The sequence below is a fragment of the Equus asinus genome, chromosome 6 (assembly GCF_041296235.1).
Source record: "Equus asinus isolate D_3611 breed Donkey chromosome 6, EquAss-T2T_v2, whole genome shotgun sequence".
Taxonomy (NCBI): domain Eukaryota; kingdom Metazoa; phylum Chordata; class Mammalia; order Perissodactyla; family Equidae; genus Equus; species Equus asinus.
Window position 1 is genome coordinate 13,070,765 of NC_091795.1, and position 27,263 is coordinate 13,098,027.

General features: G+C 46.8%; 1 protein-coding gene across 1 annotated transcript in view; it reads left to right on the forward strand.

Moving 5' to 3' along the window:
- The window catches only part of RFX8 (regulatory factor X8), a 58,452-nt gene that overhangs the window by 27,981 nt on the left and 3,208 nt on the right, over positions 1 to 27,263 (forward strand). Inside the window, exons 5-14 of the mRNA XM_070511602.1 lie at positions 8,114 to 8,177; positions 12,393 to 12,503; positions 13,102 to 13,155; positions 15,505 to 15,618; positions 16,452 to 16,602; positions 18,322 to 18,380; positions 19,884 to 20,040; positions 21,350 to 21,444; positions 24,325 to 24,439; positions 26,329 to 26,642. Coding sequence (XP_070367703.1) covers positions 8,114 to 8,177; positions 12,393 to 12,503; positions 13,102 to 13,155; positions 15,505 to 15,618; positions 16,452 to 16,602; positions 18,322 to 18,380; positions 19,884 to 20,040; positions 21,350 to 21,444; positions 24,325 to 24,439; positions 26,329 to 26,642 — 1,234 coding nt within the window. The remainder of the gene's footprint in view (positions 1 to 8,113; positions 8,178 to 12,392; positions 12,504 to 13,101; positions 13,156 to 15,504; positions 15,619 to 16,451; positions 16,603 to 18,321; positions 18,381 to 19,883; positions 20,041 to 21,349; positions 21,445 to 24,324; positions 24,440 to 26,328; positions 26,643 to 27,263) is intronic.

The window sequence follows — 27,263 nt, forward strand, 5'->3', positions numbered from 1 at the left end:
AGAGAGACCAGGTTTGGTTTCTAAAATAAATGAAAAGCTTGTGGCCATTTTTTTTCTTCGAAGAAGGCAAAAGGCTATAAATATGTCGAGTGCACTGTATGAAAAGGACCCCTTCACAAAATCCAGACTCTTTCCCGCTCTGCTCCACTCTCCGGGGTAACATAATTTTACAGGGCCTAGGCCTCCCCGGATTCCTGCCTTGTTTAGCTGGCAGCCAGATTGAGATTTGGACCTGAGTATAATTGCTGACCTAGAAACTCACTGAAGAATTGAGGCCAAAGTATAAAATGCTTTATTATTGTCTGGGGAGAAGCGGGGAAAGGAGTGTGTGTGTGTGTGTGTGTTATTGTCACGTCTAGAGGAACAGCTCTGCTTAACTCACTTTTATTTTCCTCCTCTAAGACAAAATCCCTGGTTAATATGTTTCAGGGAAAACTTTTTGTCATTTTCCAAATAGATGAATCCCCATTCTATGCAATGTAAATTCTGAAATAACTGTACACAGTCTCATGTTTCTCTCAGGATATATGGTAACTAACCGTCATCCCTCCCCCAGCACACACACACTCTCTCAGCTTTTCCAACTTAGCTTATTAAAGACCTTTAAAAAGCTTCTACAATTGTGCCTTCCACATTCCCTGCCTTTGTTCTCCCGTTCCTTTGTTCTTTGGCCAGCTCATGAGCTCAGGGGGCTGCCTCAGGGCCCTGAGCCTGCTGAGTCCAGGGCCGTGGGTGCACAGCTGGCTGGTTGTGCTGACAAAGCAGAAAGGCAAAGGGCTCATCTTTGAGACCACACACCCTCGAAGAGAGCGAGTGCACAGGGAGCTGTCAGCCTGGCAGCTGTGGGCACCACAGACCTCCGAGTCAGAGCGAACACCTTCCGTGCCTTCCGAGGCTCTCCCCAGCCCCAAGAAGAGCTTCTCTTCCTTCTGCTTGTGCAGCTGTGGCACCCAGAGGGGCTGAGAGCAGGAGCGGAGCCTTCCTAGGGCCAGGCCCAGAGGGCCTCTCAGGTACTAATAAGGTGTCCACGTTGCAACCCGCTTTTGGCCCTGTCCACCCTATGGTTTTCAAGGCTGGTTAGAACTTGTTAATGTGAAGAAAAATATGCATTACCTGGTTGTTGTCTAGCCACTCAAAAAACAAACGTGTGGAGAATTGCACCCCAGACTTCACCCTTGCTTGGGAGAGGTTTGAAAAGCAGATAAGGCTCCTAAGCTCTCCCTCACACCTGCAACATTCTCATTTGTTCAGAGCATCCCTCACTTGCCCATCTGCAGCCCAGAGACGCCCACTACAATGCAGTGTGCTGCCCACCAGTGAAGCTTGACTTCCTGTTGCTGGGTTTTGCCTCAGAAAGGTGAATGTGAATGAGTTAGACTTTCAAGACTTCCAAGGGCGTCCCCCAGGTCATCATTTTACAATTAACTTGTTCATAAAATCTAATGGGTCAGGATACAGTTAAGTGGTATAAATGCAACAGCCCCCAGTGCAGAAAATGACAAATTCACAACATTCAGCAAAGCAAGTTTAACAATACAGTTGTTTGGGGCCAGCCCTGTGGCCCAGTGGTTAAGTTCAGCACACTCCACCACTTTGGCGGCCATTCCCAGGCAGGGACCTACACCATTGTCCGCAGCCATGCTGTGGCAGCGACCCACATACAAAACAGAGGAATTCTGCGAATTCTGTTTCTCTTTTCCCGTATGTAAAAGGGGGATGATAATGAATTCTTGTCTACTTACCTAATAGATTGTTGTGAGAATTCAGGTAACACAAGGAAAGCACTTAGCAAGTACTCAGTGTATTTCAATGATTAGTCCTGTTAGTATAATCAAAATTAGTTAAATAAAGCTTTTTGCAATCATAATGACATGTACTTATAAGAAACCATATATTTACTATTTTAAATTTAGATAGAAAAATATTCATCGAGTTAAGGGTATCTTTTAATCAAAACCTAAATAATTAATTCATGTGCATTGAGTCAGCATTGAAATGAGATTCTTTAATGATCGGAAGACGAGGCGACTTCACTCTGCAGTCTGACACAGAGCGAGTATGGGACATGAGTCAGGTTTTCTTACATTTTTACCCTCCTACATTGTAATTGCTTCAAGTTGTTTCTCTGCTGTTAGAGTGATTTGAGAGGGCAAATTACAATGCCAAAATGATGTAAATGGAAGTCTGGATTAATGACAAATGATGTCAAAACCTGAGAATGTGAATGCAAATTGTAGTTAGACTAAAGGAAAGTTAAATGCCAAAGGCGTATTAAGCTAACACTACATTTGAAAGGTTTTTATGGGGAAAAAAAAGAAAGATGAGTTGTGTGTCATATGATCATGTCCCAGTCCTCTTTACTCTGGACCCTTTTTTAACCAAATTGATCATAAAAGCTAATTGAAGTAGAATGTGGTTCTCGTGCTGTGTCTACACTGTGCTGCACCAAGGGGACAATTTGCAGGGCCCCAGAAGAGACCTTCCTCCGCTCTCCCTACCTGAGACCCAGAAAGATCTCTAACCATCGCGTAAGCCCTGGAGAGCTCTGAGTCCACGTGTTAGTGAAGATTACAGGCTCTGGGAGCTGGAGAAGGTCTTGGGAGTCATCAAATTCCATCCCCTCCCTTTATAGGGGTGGAAAATTAAGGGCCTCAAGGCTCAAGCGACGTGCATAAGGCCACATAGCGAGTTAGTGGCAGAGCTAGACAAGGGTGCCTGTTCTCTTGTGCTGAGGGAATCCTCAGCCTTCCTTCTTCCCCAGGTTTTCCTGTCTCTGCTCTCTCTCCCTCCACTCCCAGCTGGTCTTTTCCGGCCCCTCCTGACCCCTCTCTCTTTCCTCCAGTGGTTAACCCCAACACCCTGGGCCCAGCCTGGCTTGGTCCCTGTGGAGCAGCTGCTGAGGGCACAGCTCACAAGGAACTCAAGTGACTCCACTGGGCTGACTCGCCTCAGGGTCACTCCTGTGCCATGGGCTTCAGCCTTTTGCTCTGTCATCTTGTTTGGTGCCATTAAAGCCCCTCAGGCCATATTTTAGCAATGACTGTGCTTTTGATCACAACCTAATAAATGCCCCAAAGGACTGAATCAGAAACACACATGGGAAATGACGCAGCGGCAGCGACCCCCAGAACACTAGGCCGTCCCGATGGCACCCTGAGGGCTGAACCTGTCACCGCCAACACTCCTTTGGCCTCCTCACCCCCACCACCCCTGCTCTTGGGTGGTAGACCCCAGTGTGGAGAAGGGGGCGCCACTGGTGGAGAACCTGCCTACCACAGTCTCACATCCTCGCCCAGCCCAGCCTGGCCTGCGAGGTCAAGGCACAGCCAATGCCTGCAGTGTTCATTCGGCCGAGCTGGCCAGATCCTCTGGGTGCCGGTGCCCTTGACTTGGACCTGCACAAATCCCGCTCTTGTGGTAGGCTGGTCTCTGGCAGTGATTCTCTGTCCACTGCTTTGGAGCCTGCCTCTAACATTGCTTCCTACCTACCCTCTAATCAGGCACATGTTCATGGATCTTTGCTTGCATGGGGTCTCTGAGACTGGGTAATTTTTTAAATAGGTAAGATCTCATTAAGTGTACATGTTGACCCATGTTTAGGCCTTTAACTTGAATTAGGGTGTCCCAAAGGCAGGAAGAGACAGCCTCGCTCTTCTTTGTACAAGCGAGCTGTCATTGTCTGGCTAGGCAGAGATGGGGACTGTTTGCAGATGACGGTATCTCTCCACAAGGGTGACAAATTTTCTCTTTCTCGTTATTGTTGTTTCCGTGCATAAATCTCCCAATTAAATACTACAAAAATAACTTAGCTCCCCCATGAGATAGTGGGATTGTGTCCCCTTATCTGCCACACATAGGCCTCTGTACGATAGGGAGCTCCTTTTCAGGCTTCCTCCTAACAGTGAGGAGGGTAACACCACCCTCCTTTCAATGGCTGTTAAATTGAACTCATATTCTACATTGAGCACATGGCAGAAACTTGGGAGTTTCATTTGTAAATCCAAAATAATCTAGAGTGCCCCTCTCAACTGATTGGCCTGCAAAGCTACGGGAGTCAGGGTCGGGGGGAGGGGCTGAGCCACAAGGGGGAGGGTCTCCCTTGTTGCTCCTTTAAGTCAAGAACCAGACCTTCCAGCTCCCAGATCCCTGTTTCTGAGTATCCAAAAGAATGTCCCATGAAGACTTCTGTCATCATCACAAGCGTCTAATAAGTGCTAAGTAGGTGTGGTAGTAAGTACCAACCAAAGCAGGCTAAGCCATCACCAGTGAAGCTCTCCTGAGCTTATCAAGCTGCCAGTTTACAGGCATGTAAACTGTTGAACTAACAAGAGAATAGGATCGGCTCCCTGACACATGTTCCCCTAACACCCTATACTTCAGCTGTCATAACCCTCACTCAATGTCTTTGCCATTATTTGTGTAACATCTTTTCTCCTCTATAGCCTATAACCTCTGTGAGAGCAGACCTTGTCTGTCACCATCACAGCTATATCCACCAGGGCCCAGCACGATGCCTGATGTATATATAGTAGGCAGACAATAAATATTTGATGAAAGAATGAGAAATGGATGGATGGATGGAGCTGAATATATCCATACCATGGTCTTACATTCACTTTCCAAAGAAAATATGTTAGGAGTAGCATGTTAACACAATGTGGAAATTGCTCTCCTTCCAATTTAGTTAAAGAAAGCCTCACAGGTGATTTTTTAAGACTGATAACCACATTTAAAGGCTGATGACCACATTTTTCTATTTAAACTCCTTTTCTGTTAGCCCTATAGTCAGTGACCTTTTATTTCTGACATTTTCTTCTGTATTCTTTCATTCTAGGTTTTATTCATTGTTTGTTGTTTTTGTTGATATAATGTCCCAGAATCTGTGTGGCAATGGGTTGTTTATAAATTTTACCTGGAGAAACTCCATCATTGTCACACCTACCTGAGATATAATTGAGACATAACAAATAGAATTCCCAAAGTGTTTCAAAATTTTTTTAAAATAGATTTTATTTTTTAAAGCAGTTTTCGGGGGGCTGGCCCCGTGGCCGAGTGGTTAAGTTCGCGCGCTCCGCTGCAGGCGGCCCAGTGTTTCGTTGGTTCGAATCCTGGGCGCGGACATGGCACTGCTCATCAGACCACGCTGAGGCAGCGTCCCACATGCCACAACTAGAAGGACCCACAACGAAGAATACACAACTATGTACCGGGGGGCTTTGGGGAGAAAAAGGAAAAAATAAAATCTTTGAAAAAAAAATAAAATAAAATAAAGCAGTTTTCGGTTCACAGCAAAATTGAGAGAAAGTTACAGAGTTCCTCTATGCCACTCACCCAGACATGTGCTCGGCCTACCCCGCTATTAGCATCTTGAATTAGAGTGGTACATTTGTTAAAATAAATGAACCTACATGAACACATCATTATCACCCAAAGTCCGTAGTTTACGTTAGGGTTCACTTTTGATTTTTTTTTACATTCTGTGGGTTTTGACAAATGCATAATGGCATGTACCCACTACCAAAGTATCCTACATAGTGGTTTCACTGCCCTAAAAATCTTCTGCAAGTGCAACTATTTTAATAGCCACCAAAGAAGTAAGTGTATTGGCTTTCAGATAATAAGTAACAGACTTTGTTATTTTTAAAAATCTAGAATTCTATTTGATCAGTTTTTTGTGTTCTGTTAATGCTTTCAATACCTAAATTTATTATATGTAGTCATGTATATAACTCAATTTTTATTTTATTTAATTTTTTAATACTCTTTTTTGTGGTCATAATAGTTTACAACATTGTGAAATTTCAGTTGTACATTATTATTTGTCAGACACCACGTAATTGTGCCCCTTCACCCTTTGTGCCCACTCCCCACCCCCGTCCCCCTGGTAACCACTAAACTGTTTTCTTTGTCTGTAAATTTGTTTATGCTCCACAAATGAGTGAAATCATATGGCATTTGTCTTTCTCTGTCTGGCTTATTTCACTTAACATGATACCCTCAAAGTCCATCCATGTTGTTGCAAATGGGACCATTTTGTCCTTTTTTATGACTGAGTAGTATTCCACTGTATATATACCACATTTTCTTTATACAATCATCAGTTGGTGGGCAAAATTGCAAATTTTTTGCCTTGGCTCTTCCTTGCATCATCTGTCAGTCCATCGTCCTATGTGAAAGACATATATGTTCATATCTCCCCTCCAGCTTGAACAGATCCCGTGTCCTGGAACCCTCTTGCCACTGAGCAGTCCAAAGTACACTTCCTGTTTTGAAAAGAACTCTCACTGAAAGATGAAGAAAGTGGCTTTCCAGGGGGTTGGTATCCAGACCCTGAAACTATCTGCCCTATTTTGAAGTAGAGTATTACCAATATCCCCCTGCTATCCAAAAGAGGAGCGTTCTTATGAAAGCTTTTGTAAGCTGAAATGGTATAAAACAAAGCAATCACCATTAATTTATATGGGAAAAATTTTTCTGTTCCCAGACCCAAAAAAATAATCCACCAAGTCATACCAAATAACACATAAAACCTAAAATAACATGAAGCTATAGTAAAAGCAGGGATGATGTAATGAATACACAGCCTATAGAAAGTGGAAATGATGTCTGTACAGTGGAGTTTCACTTGCCGGAACCAGGAAGACAGCGAGCACACCGGAAGGCTGAGAGGGGGTGCTGGTGGTGATGTTGTGTTAGGCTGAGTCGTGGGAAGCCGGGATGGTGGGAAGTACAGAGGACTGGGATGTGGGAGACAGAGGAAGAGGGTCATCTGTCACCACCTCATCGCCATCTGGATGCATCAGGGCAGGCAGGTCACTAACCTTTACACCTCCCTCCGTGTCTGCCTGCCTGAGTCTTGAAGGTCGAGGTTTGTTGTCTTCTGTGGCTGATGTGGAAGGCTTCAAATACGACAGTGTGCTTGACTGCTTAGCCTCTTAAAACGGCTCTCTGCAAAACAAACGCTGAACGCTATTTTTGCTATTTGCCTTGTTTTGTAAAAGTGAAAACCCTCTTCGGATTTCTTTTGGTTAATGAAAACAGGTACTAAAACAGAAAACAGGTCTTCTGAAAAGTGAAGTGGTGTAAACTGAACTTTCGGATAGCGGGGGAAACCTGTAAGTGGAAACAAGGACCAGATGGGTATTAAGTATTCTGCTCAGTTTGCCAGGACTTGGATCAGAGGATGGACTGACACGAACCTTCAGAAGTGGGCTACTGGGGCTTTGGAGAGGCTGGGAAGGGATGTAGGATCTTCCTGTGGGAGATGAAAGCCATTGTCGTCCACCTCCCCTCCAACTCTCACCCCCTCCCAGGCCGTCCCTGCCTTGGAGACCGTTGCCTTGCTTCCAGAAGCAGAGCCCCAGTCTGCCGCCGCCTTCTCTTTGTGTGTTTACGTAGAGTTGAAATGATCCTGTGTGAGGACCTGGGTTGACTTGGGGTGGACAGCAGCCCCAGATCTGAGGATGGTGGGGAAACCAGGAAAGAGATGCTGCCACCTCTGGCATCTGGAGAACACACATTCCCTGTGCAAGTTGGGGGTCTCTGGGCTCCCAGTTTCTCAAATGCCTGCGATTAATGGCAAAATATGCCATATCACATGGATGGAACTGAATCTCTTCTCCGTGGCATGTCAATGTCTCCAGTATAATATATGAATCCAGGAGGCCTGGTAAAATGGAACTCACATCTCTAGTGTTAATTCTCTGTTTCCTCGCTCTGTGAAGGTTCTCTGCTATATCCATCAACTCAGAGGATATCATCGTTTCTGAACTGATCATTTTAAAAGCTGCAAATGAGAAAGTATAAGACTTCATTTCCATGATAATTTTCCCTTTCTCGCAGGAGCAAGTTCTACCCCTGATGACATCATATCCTTGCTTCTGAAGGGAATAAACCTTCAAAAATAAATACGTGGTTGTCCCAGTTACAGAAATGGATTTTTTTTAAAACTCCAAGCAGGTGATAGTCACCAGTTGTGGATAGAAATTTGGAGGAGGGTTTTGAAATAAAAGTTGTACCCCATACAAACAACCTCACTGCAAAAGAAACTTTGTTCTTGTGCTTAGAAACGGGGGGCTTACTAAAATTATTGCTGTTATCTGTTCTCTCACAGCGGAGACGTCATTGCCTTTGAAAAATCTACTAATTTTAACAACATTATCCAAGAAGAAGGAGCAGTGAGTGCTGAATAAAATAGATTTACTATAATAGACTCTGAAATATTTGGTAATTGCTTAATTAGGTGCAACTGTTTCCCCGTGTGTAATGTTCTTATTGTATGTAGCCCTGAATCACGCACCCACTTGACCAGGATTGTTGAGTGTCAGTGACCGTGTGCCACGCCCTGTGTTGGCACAGATGAAGTTTCTTCCCTCAAGTAGCATATTGTTATCTGCACTTCAGCTGTTTAACTGTGTCTCTTTCGCTGTAATTAAAAAGGATGTCTAGGTTGTTAGCAATAAATATAAGTGGAAGTATCTCTATATTACAGCTATAACGGTCTGAATTAAGAAACCAGAACTATTAATAGCTAATCTATGGCATAGCGAGTTGAATTTTACATAGGTAGGTTGAGACGACATGGTAGTACTTTGAAACTGTCTTGATGACAAGTGTCATTGAATGGACGACCTTTTAAAAACCTGTTTTGTGAGCAGCACTCTTGAGGGCTGATTGGGATGTGAAAAAAAGGAGAAACAAATGATAAAAAACCAAAACCATGCTCCCTACACTTGAATAGAATACAGTTTCACAGCTGGTGAGCTGAGACAGTCATGAAATGACTGATGTGCCGTTGAAGGAGTGGTCTGGGAATTCCAAAGTGGAGAGAGGGAGAGAGGTGTGGTGGGCCTTAGGGAACAGGGAAGGCTTCAGGGAAGAGGAAGCCTGTGTTCATTTCCTGTTGCTGCCGTAACAAAGTCAGCGGCCTGAAACAACACAAACTTATTCTCTTGCAGTTCTGGAGCTCACAAGCCCGACACGCTTCTCACCAGGCTAAGAATGAAGCGTTGGCAGGGCTGCATTCTTTCTGGAGGATTTGGGGAGAATCCCTTCCTTGCCTTTTCCAGCCTACAGAGGCTTGTGGTCCCTTCCTCAGCCTTCAAAGCCAGCAAAGGCCACTCAAAAGCATGAGTCCTTCTCATGCTGCCATCTCTTTGGTTCTCTGCATTTGGGGAAGGTCCTCTGCTTTTAAGGACCCTTGTGATTAGATTGGGGCCACCTGGATGATCCAAGATAATCTCAGGGTCCTTAACCTTAATCGCATCTGCAAGGTCCCTTTTGCCACATAAGGTTCTAGGGGTTAGGATGTGGACATCTTTGGGAGCCATTATTCTGCCTTCCACACTGCCCGTGAGCTGGTCCTGGAGGGATCACCTCCTCTTCTAGGAGATATTCATCTCAAGGGTGTAGCTTGCATACATTCTGAGAGCTGTGCAGGCAGTGAGGATCCAAAGGTGAGGATGTTGGGGAAGCAGTAGACACTGGGTGCGGTCCAGAGGGTGGACAGCTTGTCCATGCCGAGTTGAAGAATTTGGGTTTCACCCAAGAGACTGTAGGAAACACTGAGGCATCTTCAGAAGGAGAATGACAGGGTACATTTGCTTTCGGGGTGATAATTCTGGGAGCAGTGTCTTCAAGGATGAAGGAAGGACAAAAGGCATCCAAGAGAATTGATAGAGTAACTCAGGGCAGGCAGATGGTACCTGGAGGGGCAGGCAATGACAGGAGGGGTCTCCCATCATATCTCCAGGGGCTGACACGTAGTTTATGTTCATTAAAGGCTGGAGGAATAAATGAATGATAATAATCCCAATGCCATTTCTTAGATGGATTGAACTCCCAAACTGCATTTAATATACCTGGAGCATCTAGATAGAATTTCTCACCTTTTTCTTTGTCATTTTGTGGAATTATTTCTCTGGACTGGGAACCCCTCCAGTTCTTTCCTGAACGCCTTCTCCTGCAGAGTTCAAACTTTACTGGTTCTGTACCATATGTTCAGTTTAGATTTCCGACTGTTTATATTCTGAAGAAAAGATTTCAATTCATGATTTTTAAAGTATTTTTTTTTCTGAAAGATCAGTTCTTTTCACAGAAAGGGCCTTAAGGTTATTGACCTCAGGAATGCATGAATTTGCTTTTTATTATTATTTTTTGTAATAGCTTACATTTACATTCTTACAATACTACCTTTTCGGACAGCTTCTTGTGAACAGGTGAAACTGTAGTGTATCTGCCGTGTTGAAATGTAGAGGTTTCTACAGAGTTAGACACAGAATAGTCTGCCTGGAGCTGCATTTCCCCAGTTGCGTGTGCATAAGGCTCACTCGGGGAGCTGGTTAAAATGACTGATTTCTAGCCTCATGTGATTTACTAGGGCCCTAGGGATATGAATCTTAAGCACACCCAGGTTGTCTGATGTAGATGGTTTCAGGACCAAACCTGAGAAACACTGGCTTTGATCATCGCAGCTTCAGTGTCAGAACATTGATGAATACAGGAAGTCAGGGTGTGCTGTGGAGAAAACGGGTGCAGTTAGAACTTTGTGGTAAGGGGCACTGGCCCAGAGCTGGAATTGAGGATTCCCCAATTCTTCTCTAACAGAAGCACTGATGGTCAGACCAGTTAACTCCATGGAATGTCCCCATTCTTCTTTTTTTTTTAAGGTATGCTTCTTTTGGTGATGAAAATTGGCCCTGAGCTAACATCTGTTGCCAATCTTCCTCTTTTTTTTTTCTTCCCAAAGCCCCAGTATATAGTTGTATATCTTAGGTGTAAATCATTCTAGTTCTTCTGTGTGGGATGCCGCCATAGCCTGGCTTGATGAGCAGTGCATAGGTCCCTGCCCAGGATCCACACCAGTGAACCCCAGGCCACCTAAGCAGAGCGTGTGAACTTAACCACTTGGTCACGGGGCTGGTCTCTCCATCCTTTTTGATGACCAAGCTGAGCATCACCCACGCCCGCACACTAGAAGTACTGTCCCTCAGACAACTCCTAATGAAGCCAACTTTCTAAAGTGGTGGGAACCAAACAGCACCCAATGGAGGTGACACCCTTTGAGCTGTCACTTTTCTGTGCTAATACGTTATGTATTTATTTAGACATCTATACCCTTACCTCATTCCAAAAATATTAACAAGGGGAGTTTAACTTGGCATCTTCACAATATTAAGAGCATAGTATGCATTTTTCCAGGGAGAGCGTCACTTGCTTCCATCAGATTCTCAAAGGGGTTCAGGACCACAAAAGAGTAAAGCAGTACAGATTTCAGGACACTGAGAAGACTGTTGAGCATGATCCCTGAACTCCTCCGATCCTCGCTGTGATATTGGTTGATAATGAGGGAACATGAGAGAAGGAGGAAGCCAGTGGTGCCTGTTCTGGAGTGTGTACAGCGCTGTGAGGGATGGTAACTGGTGCCACTCCCACCCCTGGGCTGCTCTGCCCTCAGGTGGCTTGTAGACAGGAGCATACTGCAAACCCAAATAAATGATCTAGTAAGCAAGATAGAAGTGAGTAGCTCACAGTACGTAAGAACTGAGAAAGCTAAGGCTGAAATACTGACCCTGAACTGTGCTGTCACAGAGCGAGCCATTAGATTGGAGAGAGAATGAAGAGGAAACTCACGCAAGCTGCAATCCACGTAGCAGGCTTTGCGGCTCAATTTCTAACTCATAGGAGTGATTTCATCCTACTCTATTGAAATGGAAATTATTCAAAAGAAGTCCCGGAAAATCCTGAAGAAATCATTTAAAATAAAATCGATGTCCTTTATTCAGCCCAGGAGCTAGCAGGCCTTACCTTGCTAAGAGGGGAGAGCCACGTGGATGATACAAGGAAGGAGTGTTGAGTTTGCTTTGTCCTTAATGGAAATATTTTACCATTTCGCAATTTGTTCTTCTAAAGGAAAGTCTGTGCCCCTCATTTTCCTTATTAGTTAGGCCCTGGGATTTCTGATAAAGTTAATCATTTTTGTAATACGGTCATAGATGCCCCAGACAAGACATGGTTTTCTTTCAAGGAGGGACAATTGTATGGATGAGAGTTGTAGAAATGTATTTGTGGCATTAAATTATTCAGAGATAATATTTTTATTGTGCGTTACTGTACAGCATTTGTAATATGTGGCCACAGGAGTGAAGCATTTGGGTAATTCATTAAATCCTAACTTCCCCAATGACGGTAGTCATAGGCTAACAGAGGAAGATTGGTATCATTTGGAATGAAATAAGGGGGAAAGTTGCTGGAATCAATAAAGTGTCCAGAGGTGTGGATGAAAGGTCACATAGAACATTAACCTATAGTAGCAATGTGATTATTACGTGGTTTATATGCAAGAAAATGCATTTTATTAAAAAAATAATAATCCATGTGTAAATGGTTTCTAGTGTGAAAATCATTCACCAATAAAGACAGACCCAGTTGGATTGCCTTTGTCTGAATTCAGGAGATGTCCACTCTGGGAGCAAGAACTGGCAAAAAAGTACTCCTACAGAACGGTAGGGTTGCGCGCATGGGGAGACTAATTTGTCAGGTCTTTGAGGCCTGGAGCAGTAAATGTCTTATTTTACCTGTGATCATAGTTGTAGCAGATGGAGTAGTATTTGCCTTCTCCCAGACCTGTGAGGACCAACATTTCCTCCTGGCTTGGTGGTGGTCAGGAAATTCGTGTCTTCCCCCATGTCCTATAGAAAGGTTCCTCCTGGGACCACTTTGTCATCTTCTAGAGTGGGGGCCTCTCCAGGACAAAGAAGGCAACAGTTACGTGGATGTTCTAGAAACTGGGACTGGGGAATATGGAGGGGGAAAATTGGGGTTTAGGGGGGAAGATGTCAAAGATTGGTGACCTTTATAGAGAGTGGTACAGACCCTGGAAATATATGTTTTAACATCAAAATTGAAGCTACATCAGTTTCAGGCCAGTAAAGTATGCCTTACTCCACATAAATAAAAAGTGTGGTCCCAGGGAAGCGCTTAGCTACGGGCATATCGGAATTGTAACATGAGCAGTTTCTAAGGGCTTCAGAAATGTCTTTGAGGATGAGTTCATTCTGGAAGTGGCCTGCAAACTAAAACAATTTTCCTTATCCTTCCTAGATGGCCTTTCTTGCTGATGAATACTGCAACTATTGTCAAGACATTTTACAAAACGTGAGGAACCAAGAACTTGAGAGGGTAGGGTTTTGTCTATAAAAATACAAGCATTTATGATTCGTTGTTAACCACTTTACTTGAAAAGACCCCTCCAGGGATGTCTGGTGGTAATTCATTGCCCTGAAGTGCTTAGAAGGCAGCTGTTTGACAGTTAGTGTGTTCTTGAAGGTGATATTTTCATTCGGCTTAATCATTTGGAAATTTTCCAAGGTGCTAATCTAGATAACATTACACTTTAAATATAAACTCAGCTCTTCCTTTAGAATGTAATTCCAGCTGATTTTGAATAAATTATTGGTAATATTATTCACTCGGGAATTTTCAATAGTGCTGAAGGGCCATTTTATTGATAGATGCTAACTTCAAAAGGAGCAAGATTTTGAAGCAGGGTGATCCGACATGGATATTGTAATGAGTGGATTTTATTCTAGAACTGGCTGCGGAAAACGTGAATAAATCTTTTGCCCATTTTGAATTTTATCTTTTGCAATAGAAAATGGAAATCCAGGGAAACAAATTCACACTTAAACAAAAGGCTTTCTGATGCTTTGGTTGGTGATATTCATTCAGCAGGAGCATGGTTAGTACTTCCTCAGTAGAGAGCAGTACAGTGAGGGAGAGACCAGGATGTCTGCAGAATGGCCCCGGTCCTATTAATCCAATGTTGTAAATATCCACACACGTTGGATATATGATATAGTCCTTCCTTCCTTCATTCACTCATCAAATATTAACTTAATTCTTACCCTGTGACGAGCACCATTTCTGGAACTAGGAAGGTATTCTCCATAGGGCTTGAGAAGCGTAAAGTCTGGTACTGAAAGGAACAATATAAACCCAATTGATATGATACAATATGGCAAGTTGTAGACTAGCGGAATGATTAAGACTGTTCTGGGTGCCAGGAAGAAGAGGAACAGAGACAGCTGGAGAGTGCTCCCAAGAGGAAGCCATGTTGCTGCTGCCTCTGCTAGAAAAGCAGAGGTTCGACACACAAAATGGAGTAGGAAAGAGATTCCAAGGAGAATCAGTGATGCAGGCAATGGTCACAAGATATCCACAGGCATGACGTGACAAAAACATCACTATGGCTAGATTTTATCATCTCCACAGGAGAGAAGCTGGAGGGGAGGTAGGGAAGTAGGCTGGCCCTAGAAAGGGCCTCATATGCCCTGCAAAGAATTCCAATTTATTGAGAAGACACTGGGTTGCATCTCGGAGCAGAGAGAGTGGTGAGGAGGTTTTGTCATAGTCAAGGTGAGAAATGATGAGGGTCAGATCTGGAGCAGTGACAATGACATCAAAGAGAAAAAAGGACAAATTAGAGAGATATTTCTGAAGCAGACCAACAGGGTTTGATGACTTTGGACATGGTGGTGATGGAGTTAGCAGAGATGAGCCCGTGGGTGATGTTCCATTCAGACCCACCAGCTTCAAAAGGCCAAGCTCAAAAGTTACCTAGCTGAGAGTAACAGGATTACTAAATCCTGCTCAGCCCACTGTTGTGTTTTCTGTTAAATGCTCATGAGTCTCTCTGGAGACGTCTTCTCTAGAATTCCTGCCCCCATCACAGGATTTCAAATCAGGGCCCATCACCAGGTAATTCAAGAGTTGGCCCTAACTCCCTTGACAGCCTGCACAGGGGACTAGCTCCCTGCCTGGAGTCATTGGCAGGTGCTGGTTTCAGAGCTGCGATGCCTCAGAACATTTGAGCACGCAGAAACCCCAAAAAGCAAGAATCCTATTAGCTGACTACTCTGATTGGCCACCTGGCTCCATAATGGAACCTGAAAAGTTCACATGGGGAAAAATAGAGAAAAGGAAGGAAGCTGCCATTTTGTTCACCTGCAAACGTTGTCCACCTCTGAGGAACCACACTGGTCCCCTTCTGCTTGCACAATCCTTAGGTGAATTCTAACTTGATGTCAAGGAGGAAGCATCCTTGATTCCATAGTTACACCTCTTTCTGAGCTGAGAAATAATTGAGGAGGTCAATCAGTCAGTGAACACTTATTCTAAACTATGGTCTGTGCCCCTGTGGCCTGATTCCCACTCTATTCTAATCAACAGGAGCCCCCTTGTGGTCAGAAATAGCCTTCCTTCCTCAAAAGTTCCTCATGAAAATTGGGTTCCATGTTATCCCATCCAACTGGAAGGCGCTCCCTGATGCGCTGCTGGGAAGACCACTTCTAAAATACAGCTTGGAAAAGCTGATAGGCCAAGCTTTACGTTAATTGGAATGAAATTCACCCCATTATCATTTGAGGCTGATTAAGTCTGTATGGGGGATTAGTCTCACCAGGCACAAAATGAGTTTTCAGAGATATGTTCTATTCCTTACATCAGGTGGAGGACTTGCTTACTTCCTTCTGGAAATCTCTGCAGCAAGACACAGTCATGCTGATGTCATTGCCTGACATGTGCCAGCTCTTTAAATCCTACGACGTACAGCTGTACAAGGTAGGAAGACATCCGTTTGAGTTGCTGGCTTGCACCCTTTCCAGAAATTGATACCAAATCCAAATGCTGGGCTTACTGCAGCCCTCCCTCTCTGCCGTCTCCTCTGGCCCACGATCCTTTTTAATCTTTCCCTAAAACTTAGCTTTTCTTTTTGAATTCAGTGAGAGTCTGAGTGACCTCATGTAAAGAAAAAGCCAAAGCACGTGGTGAGCTAGGTTTCCAGTGACCGGTGAACCCAGAGTTGAGTCAAAGTTCCTCCTCTGGTGATTTCAACAGAAGACTTTTTTAAATGAGTGATTGGAATAATTGCTGTGGAATATACATAATGCCAGGGCTTTTTGGTTTTGGAGTTTTTTTAATCTCTTGCTCTAGAGTGATTACTGTGGTTTGGGGGTCAGTTATATTTTCACTACAGTGTCTGTGGCGAAAATGTGTTCTCTTTAAGCTGATCATGAACCCTTACCTTTTATTTTATTATTTTTTAGGAAACAATGCAGTGCTTCTAAGTTTTTAGCACAAAGGTTGAAAACTGGAGGCTGGGTTCAGCCCTTAAATATTTTGTTTTGACCTACCTATCATTGGCCAAAAAACACAGTATAGTGTTTTTTAAAATTTTGAATGAGTTATTGCTATTTTAAATTTTTTGAAAAAATTCAAATTGCTGCCTCACCAGCCTGATGTCCTGCCCAGTGAGCAGTGGTGAGGGCTGTGTGGCGCCTGCCCCCTCGGACCTCCTCTCTCTGAGTTTGTGGCACCCGTGACCCTTGGCCACTGGTAACTAACGGACGCCTGCACTGGCTGGCGGTCACGGTGTCTTGACACTTTCGTTGTAGGGAATTGAGGACATTCTCCTTCATGACTTTTTGGAAGATGTCTCGATTCAGTACCTGAAATCTGTCCGGTTATTTAGTAAGAAATTTAAGCTGTGGCTACTTAATGCTTTGGAAGGTTTCCCAGCCCTCCTACAGATCTCCAAGCTCAAAGGTAGGTTTCTATGAAAGGAGGAAAGGAATTCTGGGAGAGTGGATGAAGTCTCTTGCTTTCAGACTGGGGTGCGACGTCTCAGCTGTTGTGTCCCTCTTTTTCCCCTCATGCACTAAACTACAGTCCACAGGCCTGACCTCCTCAGATCTTCTGGCTTTTTCTTTAGTGCTGAGGATGGATTCTCATGCTGGTCCATCCATACCCTTTTACCTATTCCCCCTTTTGAATAATGGCATGGACGTTTGGGAGGTCCAAGGGGTTAGAGATGTAGGAAAGATGCGCTGACTGTCGTAAAGGCGAGGGATAAGCTGGCGTGCCTTCCACCGCACCTGGCTCCCTCCTTCTGAAACCAGCTTCCCAGGGCAGCCAGCAGTTCCGGCTCCTTGCTCACTGAAGGCCGGCTGACTAGGGCAATAGCCTTCTGCCTCTTTGTGCTCTGTGTAGCCTCACACTGGGAATTTGATCCCAGTTTGAGCCACTTGGAAACTTTCACATGGCCACACTGGGCCCACAGGCCTGTGTGGTTGCCAGTCAGGAAGGCGGCAGGGAGGCCGTGCTGCAGAGAGAAAGGGAGTCTGCGACTTGCTGTGAAAGGGGGTCCTTGAAAGGGGCAGACGAAGGCGCGCTCCGGTTTTCCGTGGCCACTTCCACACCTGTCCTAACTAAGCCCTCCGTCTCTCTCTCTCCCTCCTCTGGGCTACTTCAGTGGCTTCCTAGTTGATCATCTTGCCTCAACTGCCTCAGTCATGCTCTCCTTCCACACCCAGTGATCATTCTAAAACAGTGATTTGATCAGTTAACAAGCTTCCGTGGCCTTGATGCCCAGGGTCCGTCCCCTTTACTCACCATGCAAAGTTGTCCACTGCTTGGCCTCTAGCCCCATCCCTGGCTTCATCCCCTGAGGGACCCCCACTGCTCTCCCACCAAGACAAGACTAGTTGTCCCCCCAGAAAGGCCCTTATTCCTGCTGCTGTGTGTGCCTAGACTGCCTCCCCCACCCCCATCCCCCAGACTAACTCCTACTTACGCGTTAAAGCCCATCTTCTAAGTGAAGCTGTCCCTGACGCCTCCTCCCAGGCAGGCCTCTCCCTCCCCTGAACCCCTCACCTTCTTCTTCCCTGTGCTCTCACCTTGCCAGGGAGCACTCACCTGCAGTTGGGAAGTCGTTTGCATATCAGTGACCCATCCTCCGAGGGTGGGCCCCTGGGGGTGGTGGGTGTCCTCCTCTATTCAACTCTGCAGACACCCAGCCGACACTGCTGGAGCGAACGCGGCCTGAGTGTGTCCTGTGACTATTTGTCAAATGCACAAATGAGAGCACCTCGCCTCTTTATGCTTCCTCTTTGCATCCTTCCTTTGCCACTGAGTGTTTCAGAGGAGAGCACTGTAGAGAGGAGAAAGGTGGGGGGACTCAGGGTTCCTGGGCACACCCCTAAACTCCTTTGAGCAGGCGTGTCCGATCCTGGGATTACATGATCTTTCTGGCTGGTGGGGTGGATTTTAGCCAAGTGGCCCCAGAACCTCCTCACCATTTGTGAGAGGGCCAGTGGGCAGTGGAAAGACCAGTATGCGCGGAGGCCTCACTGTGGAGGGCAGTGTGGAAGCTGCGCCTTCCTAGGCAAATGTGAGCGCCTTCTGTATGCGCCTCCCCCTCCCTGCTCCATTCATAGAACTTGAGGTTATAGTACCAATAACGGCCATGTGTATTGCTCTCAACAGAAGTTACCGTGTTTGTCAAAAGACTGAGAAGAAAGACATACCTTTCCAACATGGCAAAGGTAGGTTTCAGCCGGCCAGACAGGCAGGAACACAGCAGGTCTCGCACTGAAGCACGAAGGCTGCAAGTGTCCCCTCAGAGCGGGCGGCAGCTCCCCTGGCAGGGAGGCCGTGTCCAGCCCCGGGAGGGCAGAGGGCAGACATGACAACCTTGCTGGCCACTGGCTGGGAAGGCCTGGTAGGCCTGAGGCTCTCAGCTAGAAGCCCATCCCTTCCTTCCTCCTCGGAAAGGTTCCAACCCCCAGGGCTGGCCCCGGGAAGGACAGAAAGCAAGGCGAGCAGGTCAACGTTGTACGGTTCCAGAGGGAGGCCCCACGAGGTGCCCACCTGGCCCAGCCAGTGTTGGAGGTGAAGGGGAATCATAACAGAGCCTGGGACAGACAGGCAGACAAACCCCTCACCCTGTTTGTGACCCTGTGAACTCCGTGTGTCGGGGCCGCCAGATTCCCCAGCTCTGACATTCTCACTCCTGGGGGGACCGACCATGTACCGTCAGTGTTAGAGGAAGGTAGAGAGGGGCTGAAAAAAAGGTTCTATAAGGCTGGCGCGTGGGCCACCAAGGAGTCACCAGATCGGGATGGAGCTGTGACCTCTGCTCAAATCAGTCCCAGCCCAGGGAGCCTCAGCCAGACTTCCATTTCCCCATCTCATCCTCCCGGCACAGACCTCTCCCTAGACTCCGAGCTCCCGAGGCAGTTTCTAGCGTATGCGCTCATGGCGCGTCTGGTTTCCCAGTGCTTTCCCATTCCTGGCTGGGTCAGCCAGTGATGCTCTGCAGCAAGACCCTCACACAACCCAACTCAAGTAGTAGGCTCCGGGTCTAGAGCTGGCCCTTGCTCTGAATTGTGTCTTCACACTTATTGTCACTTGAGAAAGTTCACTGACCGCCAAGTGTCCTCAGCCTCCTCCTCTGGAAAATGGAGGTGGCGTAGCACCTAGTCCTAGGGCTGGTGTGAGGACGACCACTGCTCATCCTATGGACTCTGAAAATGGAAGGCATTGAATTGGCCCCATTGGACAGCTGAGGAAATCAGCTCCCAGAGGCTAAATTCGTTGCCCAGGGCTCCCAAGAGGAAAGGACAGAGACATCTTCTGAATCCCCGCAGCCACCCTCCAGAACTGGCCAGCACTGTGGCTTCCTCAGAGCCACGCTCTTTCTGCAGAGCTGGGTCACCCACTGCTTTCCTCTCGAGCGTAGTTGAGGCTCACTGAGTGGGGCACAGAGAATGAGAGACAGGGAGAGGAAGAGCTGTAGTGCCCAAGAGCCCCAGACGTCTGCCTGTGATCAGAAGCGCTCGAAATGCTGATTTTCGGAGAGGCAGTTTTACAACGCATGAAATTCGAACATGTTAATGTCACTTAGGAGTCCATTTTAATGGGTAATACTCAATCCGCTTTTCTTTCTCCTCAACGACAAAGAAGTCTTGGTAATTCGGAGAGGGAGGATTAGGCAAAAGTAAAAGGACAAGATTTAACTAAAGATTATACTTCCGCGTTATCTTTAGACTATGAGAACGGTGTTGAAAAATAACCAGAGGGTCCACATCCTGAAGTCAGACGTACGTGCCATCATTAGTCAAGGGCTTCCGGATATTTCTAAGAAAGCCCTGCCGAGTAACCTGAGCTGCGTGGACGAGCTGGAGAAGAACACGGAGATGAAATGTAATCTTCCTTCTGCCGCTTACTTTACCCTAGTGTTTGGGATAGATTTGGGGCTGGCATGGCCATCACTAATTTACAAATTTCTTAATAGAGGTAGAAGGTGATTTACTCTTTGATATTATAATTTATCTGCTCACACATCTCTTCCTGCGGGGCGAGGAATGCCCCAGGGAACGCTTTTCCAAGGCCTACCCAAGTGTCTGGGGGGCTGCGAGTGCTAATACATGTTTGTTGAGTGAATGAATGAACAGATGAGTGTGGTTGCTGCCTGACAACGTTTCTTTCTGGAGATCAGCCTGGCGTGTCTCCTTTGGAAAAAAACTTCTGCATCCATCTTCTACATGCACGTTCAACAGTGTCTCTTCTATCCTGTCTGAATTGGATTGAGTTAGCTCTCCACCTTGCAGACCCTTGCCCCTCCCAGGCCACTGGCTCCCCCAGAAATGCCCAAGCCCGCTCATGCCCCTAGCCCAAGCCCAGGGAAATCCCAGATGACATGAGGCTCTCCTAGGGGTCTGCCAGGCCGCTCCAGCCTGCCCAGGGCTCCTGTACTCCTGTTAGCATCCTTGTGTGCCCTTCCAAGAGGGCACAGGCCGGCAGGGAGACTGCATGTGGTAGCCACTGCTGACACTGGCAGGCAAATGCTTGAGGGGTACCTGGAAGATCCTCCAGATGCACGCTGACCAGCCTCGGCCAGGGCCACGGCACCTCAGTTTTCTAAACTCTGCTTGGTACGTGGCGGCACTCAGAGAGGGAAGCGGCCAAAAGCTGGTCTCTTCCTCTCTGTGCTGTCTGTGGAGGTGGAGGCCCCATGGCCCTCGGGCACACATGCCCGGGCTCCACCCCCCAGGTCTGTACACACTGAGTCTATAACACCAGGCAAGGCGCTCGGCCTCCCTCAGCGGCTTTGATGTTCACCATCGGCTAAAGGACATTAATAAACCACCTCTTTTGTGAAAACGGCAAGGACGGGTGAGGTCACGTCTGCATTGTGTGTTGAGCTCATCTGAGGCCAGGTTCAGTGTAATTACAAGGTGCAGTTATTATTTCAAAATATCTCTTCCCATTTCAACAAGTGGCAAAGGTGGTTCCTAAGAGGCCAGCCCCTATGACTCTGCACTAGATGACCACAGGGGTGACAAATCCAGCCGTAGAATGCATCCTTTGTGTTCAAAATGAGCGCCAGGCCGCAGGGAATTCCTTTGAACTGCTGTTCAGATGTCACCCCTAGGGCACCTAGCATACAAATACCTACAGAAAAATTCTGCTACGGTGCTCCCAATCTTTGTGTGTGTGTGTGTTTTTATAGGTTTAAGCAGTTTGATTTCTTTGCTGGGGACGTCAACAGACCTCAATGTATTCCTGAATTGTGTGTCTTCAAATCTCCAAGCAATTGTCTTCCAGGTACAAAACCGTGATTTTTTTTAAAGGGAAGAAATGGGTGTTGATCATTTGAGCTATATTATAGCACCAAGCGTGCATGACCTGGAGCAATGAAAAAGAGTTCTCTTGGCCAGAAATGTGTCAAGGCTGGTGGGGGTGTTAATGACAGGGAAGTCGTGCGTCACTCCTGTAGCAAGGCAGGAATCAGAGGCTGGTGCATCATGCAGATGTGCGCTTGTGGGTGGGCGAATGTGTGCATGGGTGAGCAGTGCTCAGGAGAGTGTGTGTGTGCAAGTGAGCATGGATAAGCATGTGTGTAGTTGTGCACAGGTGAGTGTGTGCGTGCATAAAGAGAGACTGGATAGGAGGAAGCTTGACTGTGTGCAGGGAAGAGTGGTTGCCTGGGTATTTGCAGAAATGGCCCAGTAAAGAGTCAGGCTTGATTTCGCAAAATCAAAAAATGAATTGATTTTGGATGTGGGTGAATTTGGTCCTTCTGGTCAACATATCACTTGGGAGTTACGTCAGTACGGTCCTTGGCTTGATTGTCATCATCTTCTGCATCAGCTCTCACGCTTCACAGGCTGAGAGTGCTATCAGAGACAGCCACAGCACCCTTGCCCCAGTGGGCCCACAGTGCATGGATGGGTGGAAAGCCATGCATTAAAACTTAGACCAAAGCAAGGCAGCCCAGCACCTCCCACCCTTGAGGCACCGTCCTCTGAAGGCTGAGACCATTAGGAAAGGCCTTGATGAGGAAGGTAGGACTTAAACTGGGTGGATAGGATTAAAATAAGCTGAGAAAGGGAGACAGTGTTCACGAGAGAGAATGGCATGAGCAGAGTGAGCATATGGGAAAATGGAGGACCTATTTAGGGAAGAAGAAACAGACATCTCTGGAGTGGAGAGCAAAGACGTGGAGGGCTGATCCCAGAACGCAACTTGGGGCGCTCTCCTTTAAGCCTCCGGTCACATTTCTTTCTCTCCTTCTTCCTCCTCACCTGGCCTTGTCCGTATGCCTGTCCTCACAGTCAAGAAAGGGCAGAAATAACAACCGAGTCCACAAAGACCGGAGGGAGCACTGGGGTCTTGAACCTCATAGAGAGGAACCAGAAAACTCCTCAGGAAGGAGCTTGGAAGCTGGTTCCAACCCTTGGCAGGTGTCTGTTTCCATTCTTTCCTTCTTGGAAATAATCGTTTCGGATTCTGTATGGTTTTTATTCCTCCTCGTTGGTCTTCGGCAAAGCTTATTGATAACAGTGGAACGTGCTTAGAGCTGCATTGCGGAGACGTTAATTCATCTGATAGGACGTCACTGATAGAAGCTTTCAATCCTCTGTTCTTTTTTGTGGACACTCGCTCAGCCTCTAACTGACCAAGATGAGCCCAGTGAGACCACTGATACCAACCCTGCCGTGAGCAGCCCGGCAGGCGCATCCCACGTTTTAGACCACGTTAACGCTACCTGCTTCCCAGGTCTCTATCATCATGTCTTCAGCCTTCACAAATGAGGCATGTTAGAAAAACGGAACTGCATGCCTTTGAAGGGCTTGTTTTTGTAAAACAGCTTGGCTGATTAAAAAACAGACCATTGTCAATAAAACACTCAGACGGTTAAAATCTAAACCCTCGGGCTTGTCCGAGATGACTAATGGCTCCAGCTGCCGGCACCTGGCGTCACGCTGGCTGGCACAGGGCAATGTTCATCCGTGTCATGGGTTTCGTTCTCCTGGTCCTTGTGCGGTTCAGGCCCAGAGTAATTTCTAAATGTAGGAAGCTGAAGTGCCACACTGGGGGCAGCGGAGGAATGCTCAGTACTGTGTATGGTTCACATCTGAACATTCGCGCAGAGAGCGCTGATGGCCCAGACCTACTTCTCGCGATGCTTTGAGAAAGTGTCCCTGTGTTTGGCGAACACCAGGGTTCCTCCTGAGAGCGCCCTTTCAGGTGGTCAGAAACACCAGCCCAGGAGGTCACAAGTCGTGGGGGGAGGATTCTGCGACTGAGGGGAGTTCCCCAGCACCGAAAGCCCAGGGCGACCCTTTGGTACCCGGAGGGCTTTCGATGGGAGCAGAAGGGCAGAGAAGCAAAGGTGAGAAAGGGCATTTCCTCGTCTAGCTAGTCTCTCCATCTCTTCCTCAGAGACTTGCGGTTGAGCTGGTGGGTGGTCCAACGGGATATGACAAGACTTAGGAGGGGCTTCAGGGCCATTCATTCCAACATGTGCATGTGAAATTCATGAGACTCCATTGGTTTGCAATTCATTTAAGTGTGGTCCAAGGCTATGCTCAATCTAGATGGATGGTTTCTTAGTCTGCATGTAAAGGCATCTCACCAGTACCCAGTTTAGTGCCACTCAGGCTGTCAGATGACCTCAGCTCCGCTGGACAGACAGGCGGGACCTTGCGGTCCTCAGATAATTTGCGTGGCACAGTGGCCAGCTTTGAGCTTTTCAAAATCAGCACCACCACTTGTCATTATTATGGGATTCTGTCCCACTTTTTCACAATATCCGACTTGGCAAGTGTAGAGCAGCCGCTGACCCTGTCGATAGCGGCTGCCGGGGGCCGTCAGGAGGGCTCCCCTGCAGGGTTTCTCTGCCGCGCTTCACAAGCGACCTCCTTTTTAAAATTGTGTGGGATTATAAAAAGAGGTAGGCCAGTTTCCCGCCTCCTTCCTTCTCTCCATCAGCTTCAAAGGGTTCTGCTCTGGAATCACCTCCCCAGGAGACGGAGCAAGATGGGAAATAGGCTCATGTGCCACTGCCTCCGTCATTTCCCCTTCCTCTTCTCTTTGGCCACTTGAAAATGTCCCTGCTCACAAATGTGTGCATTTGTAAACGTGCTGTTCTGGTTTTTGTCATGAACCTCGGCATTTTTTTTTTTCACAAAAATGTAATAGCCAAGCAGAAGCAAAGAGGAGTTTATCGAATTGGCCGCCAGCTTCCAGCTAAGATGGAATTTTCTTCTCACCGCTGTGAGCAAAGCCATGACCCTCTGCCACAGAGACAGTTTCGGTAAGTCAGAGAATACAAAACATTTTGCATTCTACCTTTTAAAAATGTTATCATAGCTTAAGGATTTTCCATATTTCTATGTAGAATCTAGTCAGCTTCTTTTAACCTTTTTATGTAAAATACAACACAGACACGGAAAACCACAATCATCTTTCTCTTTTCTTTTTTCATTTTTTTTCTTTTTTGGTGAGGAAGATTGTCCCTGAGCAAACATCTGTGCCAATCTTACTCTATTCTGTATGTGGGTCACCACAACGGTATAGCTTGAGGAGCAGTGTGTAGGTCCACACCTGGGATCCGAACCCAGAAACCATGGGCCACCAAAGCGGAACATGTGAACTTAACCATACGCCACCAGGCTGGCCCCATAATAATATTTTTTTAATGGCAACATGATAACCCATCAAACAGTTGGACGGTGCTTCACTTTCCCGTTCCGTCATTGTCAGATGTGTAGGAAGCCTCCAACGCATCTGTTTTTGGATTGTGTGCATTGGGACATTTTGAGAACAGCACCGAGGGAGACAACTGAGATGGACAAAAAATGGGTTCTGTGGGGCTCCCATGCTTACCTGTCAGGAGCAACAATTGAGAAAGTCGCCATGGTATGCAGGTGGTGGAAAGAGTGAGGTAGTATCCATTTTGCAAACGTTCTGGTCAGATAGGTGGTCCTTCTCTGTGGGACAGAGTCCCATCTGTCACGTCTGTGCCACGGATGCAGCGTAGGAGAGTATAGAAAGGGCAGTTCACCACTGAGCCCTCAGCCCCATGGAAGGGATTGTTCATTTCAACAGATCTTTACCGTGTCCCTACGTAGTCTCAGGCACCTTCCTGGGCATTGGGCATACAGCAGTGGACAGACAGACAGTCTCCACCCCTCTGAGCTTACACGCTAATGAGTGTGAGTATTCCCTGCTCCAGAGGGCTGCCAGACACCCTCACAGCAGGTAGGCAGAAGATGGAAGAGAAGACAAGCTCTATTCTAGATCAGTTTTGCAAATACTCTGGAGCTCTTTTGAGGTTGCTGCTGTAAGCTAGGTATAGGCAACACCCATTTCTAATGAGGTCCTCCCTTTCATGAAGTCCAAAATGGCTCTGCTTTATGCCACTGCTCTTCCAGAGCAAAGTGATAGAGCAGAGTTCATGTGCAATTGCAGAAAGAAATCCAGCCCTGTAGTGGTTGCTGCCCACCCCGACGCCCCTAATCCCTCTGCCTCTACCCTCTTTGGACCTCCATACGAAGTCAGAGTATTCATACCAGCACTTTTTCCTGTTGACGTGAACCATGGTTTCACAAGGTTAAATAGGCCAGGAGTGTCCAGCTGAGTCACGTGCCCTTCTGTCTCCCATGCACAATCTCCCTAGTGACAGTCCTTGCATGCCCACGTGAGAGAAAGTCTCTGAGTGCTGAGCACCAGCCAGCCTCCCTGCCCCACCTCCCTCCCCAGGAGATGCAGCGGCACAGACAGTGACAGGGGAAAGGCTGTCCGCACTTGGCCTCCGCGTCTCCTCCCAGCCTCTCCCTTACTCTCCGCCTGCCAACCCCGGGAGGCTGAGGGCACACGCTCCAGCTCTGCGAGGCACCCATTTTTCTGTAGGGTTTGCTTTCTCCCATCTCACACTAGATGAGTTCTAAGTTCCCTTTCCTGGCTCTGGCTATTTCGCTCTCTGTGCTTTCTGTCCAGAAGCTGCCTCTGGACAGGGCTCTCTGGGTCTGGAACGCCGCATGGTGATGGGCCCTGCCCAGGACGCCCCAGGAGCAGCTGGAGAAGTGCGGCTCTCATACACAGGAGTTAAAAGCCCCAGAAAAGTTGTTCGCTTCGCAGTGATCTGTTTGTCCATCTGTCTATCTATCTAATTATTCCTTTCTGGTTGTTATTTAAATGTAGGCTCCTGGCATCTGTTTCATTTGCTGCTTCTGGAATATGTGATCCATATTCTCCAGTCGTGCATAGAAGAGGAAGAGGAGGACAACGTGGAAAACTTTAAGGAAATGCTCCCAGATGACCAGCCTCTCGTCCAGCCAGATGAGGCAATTGTCCACCCTCCAGATTCTTTACCAACTCAAGACTATGAAAGTCCAAGTGTGGATCCACCCTGGGTGTCGCTGAAACACGTGAGCCAGAGCCGAAGTCCCGTGGGTGTGAGCAGTGTGGCTCTCAGTGTCCTGGGCTTCCTGGTCGACACTGCCACGGGCAATAAGGTACAGACACGGGGGCCCCAGCTTCTGTCTGCACAGCTTTTAAAGGGCAATAAGAACTACCAGGTGGTTGGGAAGCCCATAGAGATCACATGGTCCAAACAGTGATACAGGATTCTGGGTTCATCTTTGCTCTAGGTGATTTTTCCAGAAGTGATGATAGTAGCTTATCTGTTGACCGCTGATTGGCTCAGGTTTGTGGTGCACTGACATATGCCTGGCATGGTTAGAGATGGGGAATATTTGGATGGCCTGGGTCTGGCCTTCCCAGAGCTTACCTGGCGCGGTTAGACTCACTGAACATAGATCACCACAAGCCACTAAATGGAGTGGTATGCACGGAAAATGCCTCTGGCATTCAAAAAAGAAACGTTGAATAGTCTGAATAAAAAGGATTTTTAAAAGATAGAATCGGGGTACATCTTGAAAGATATAAAAATAGGAATTGCTATTTATCTATCACACTACTATATAGCCTTTATATACATTATCTTGAAACCATACAATCCTGCAGAGTACCCGTTCTCATCGTTTTCATGCCATGGATAAGGAAACTGAGGCTCAGAGAAGCTATGTGACTTGCACTAAGTCACACAGCAAGTAAATAGTGGAACAGAGACTAGA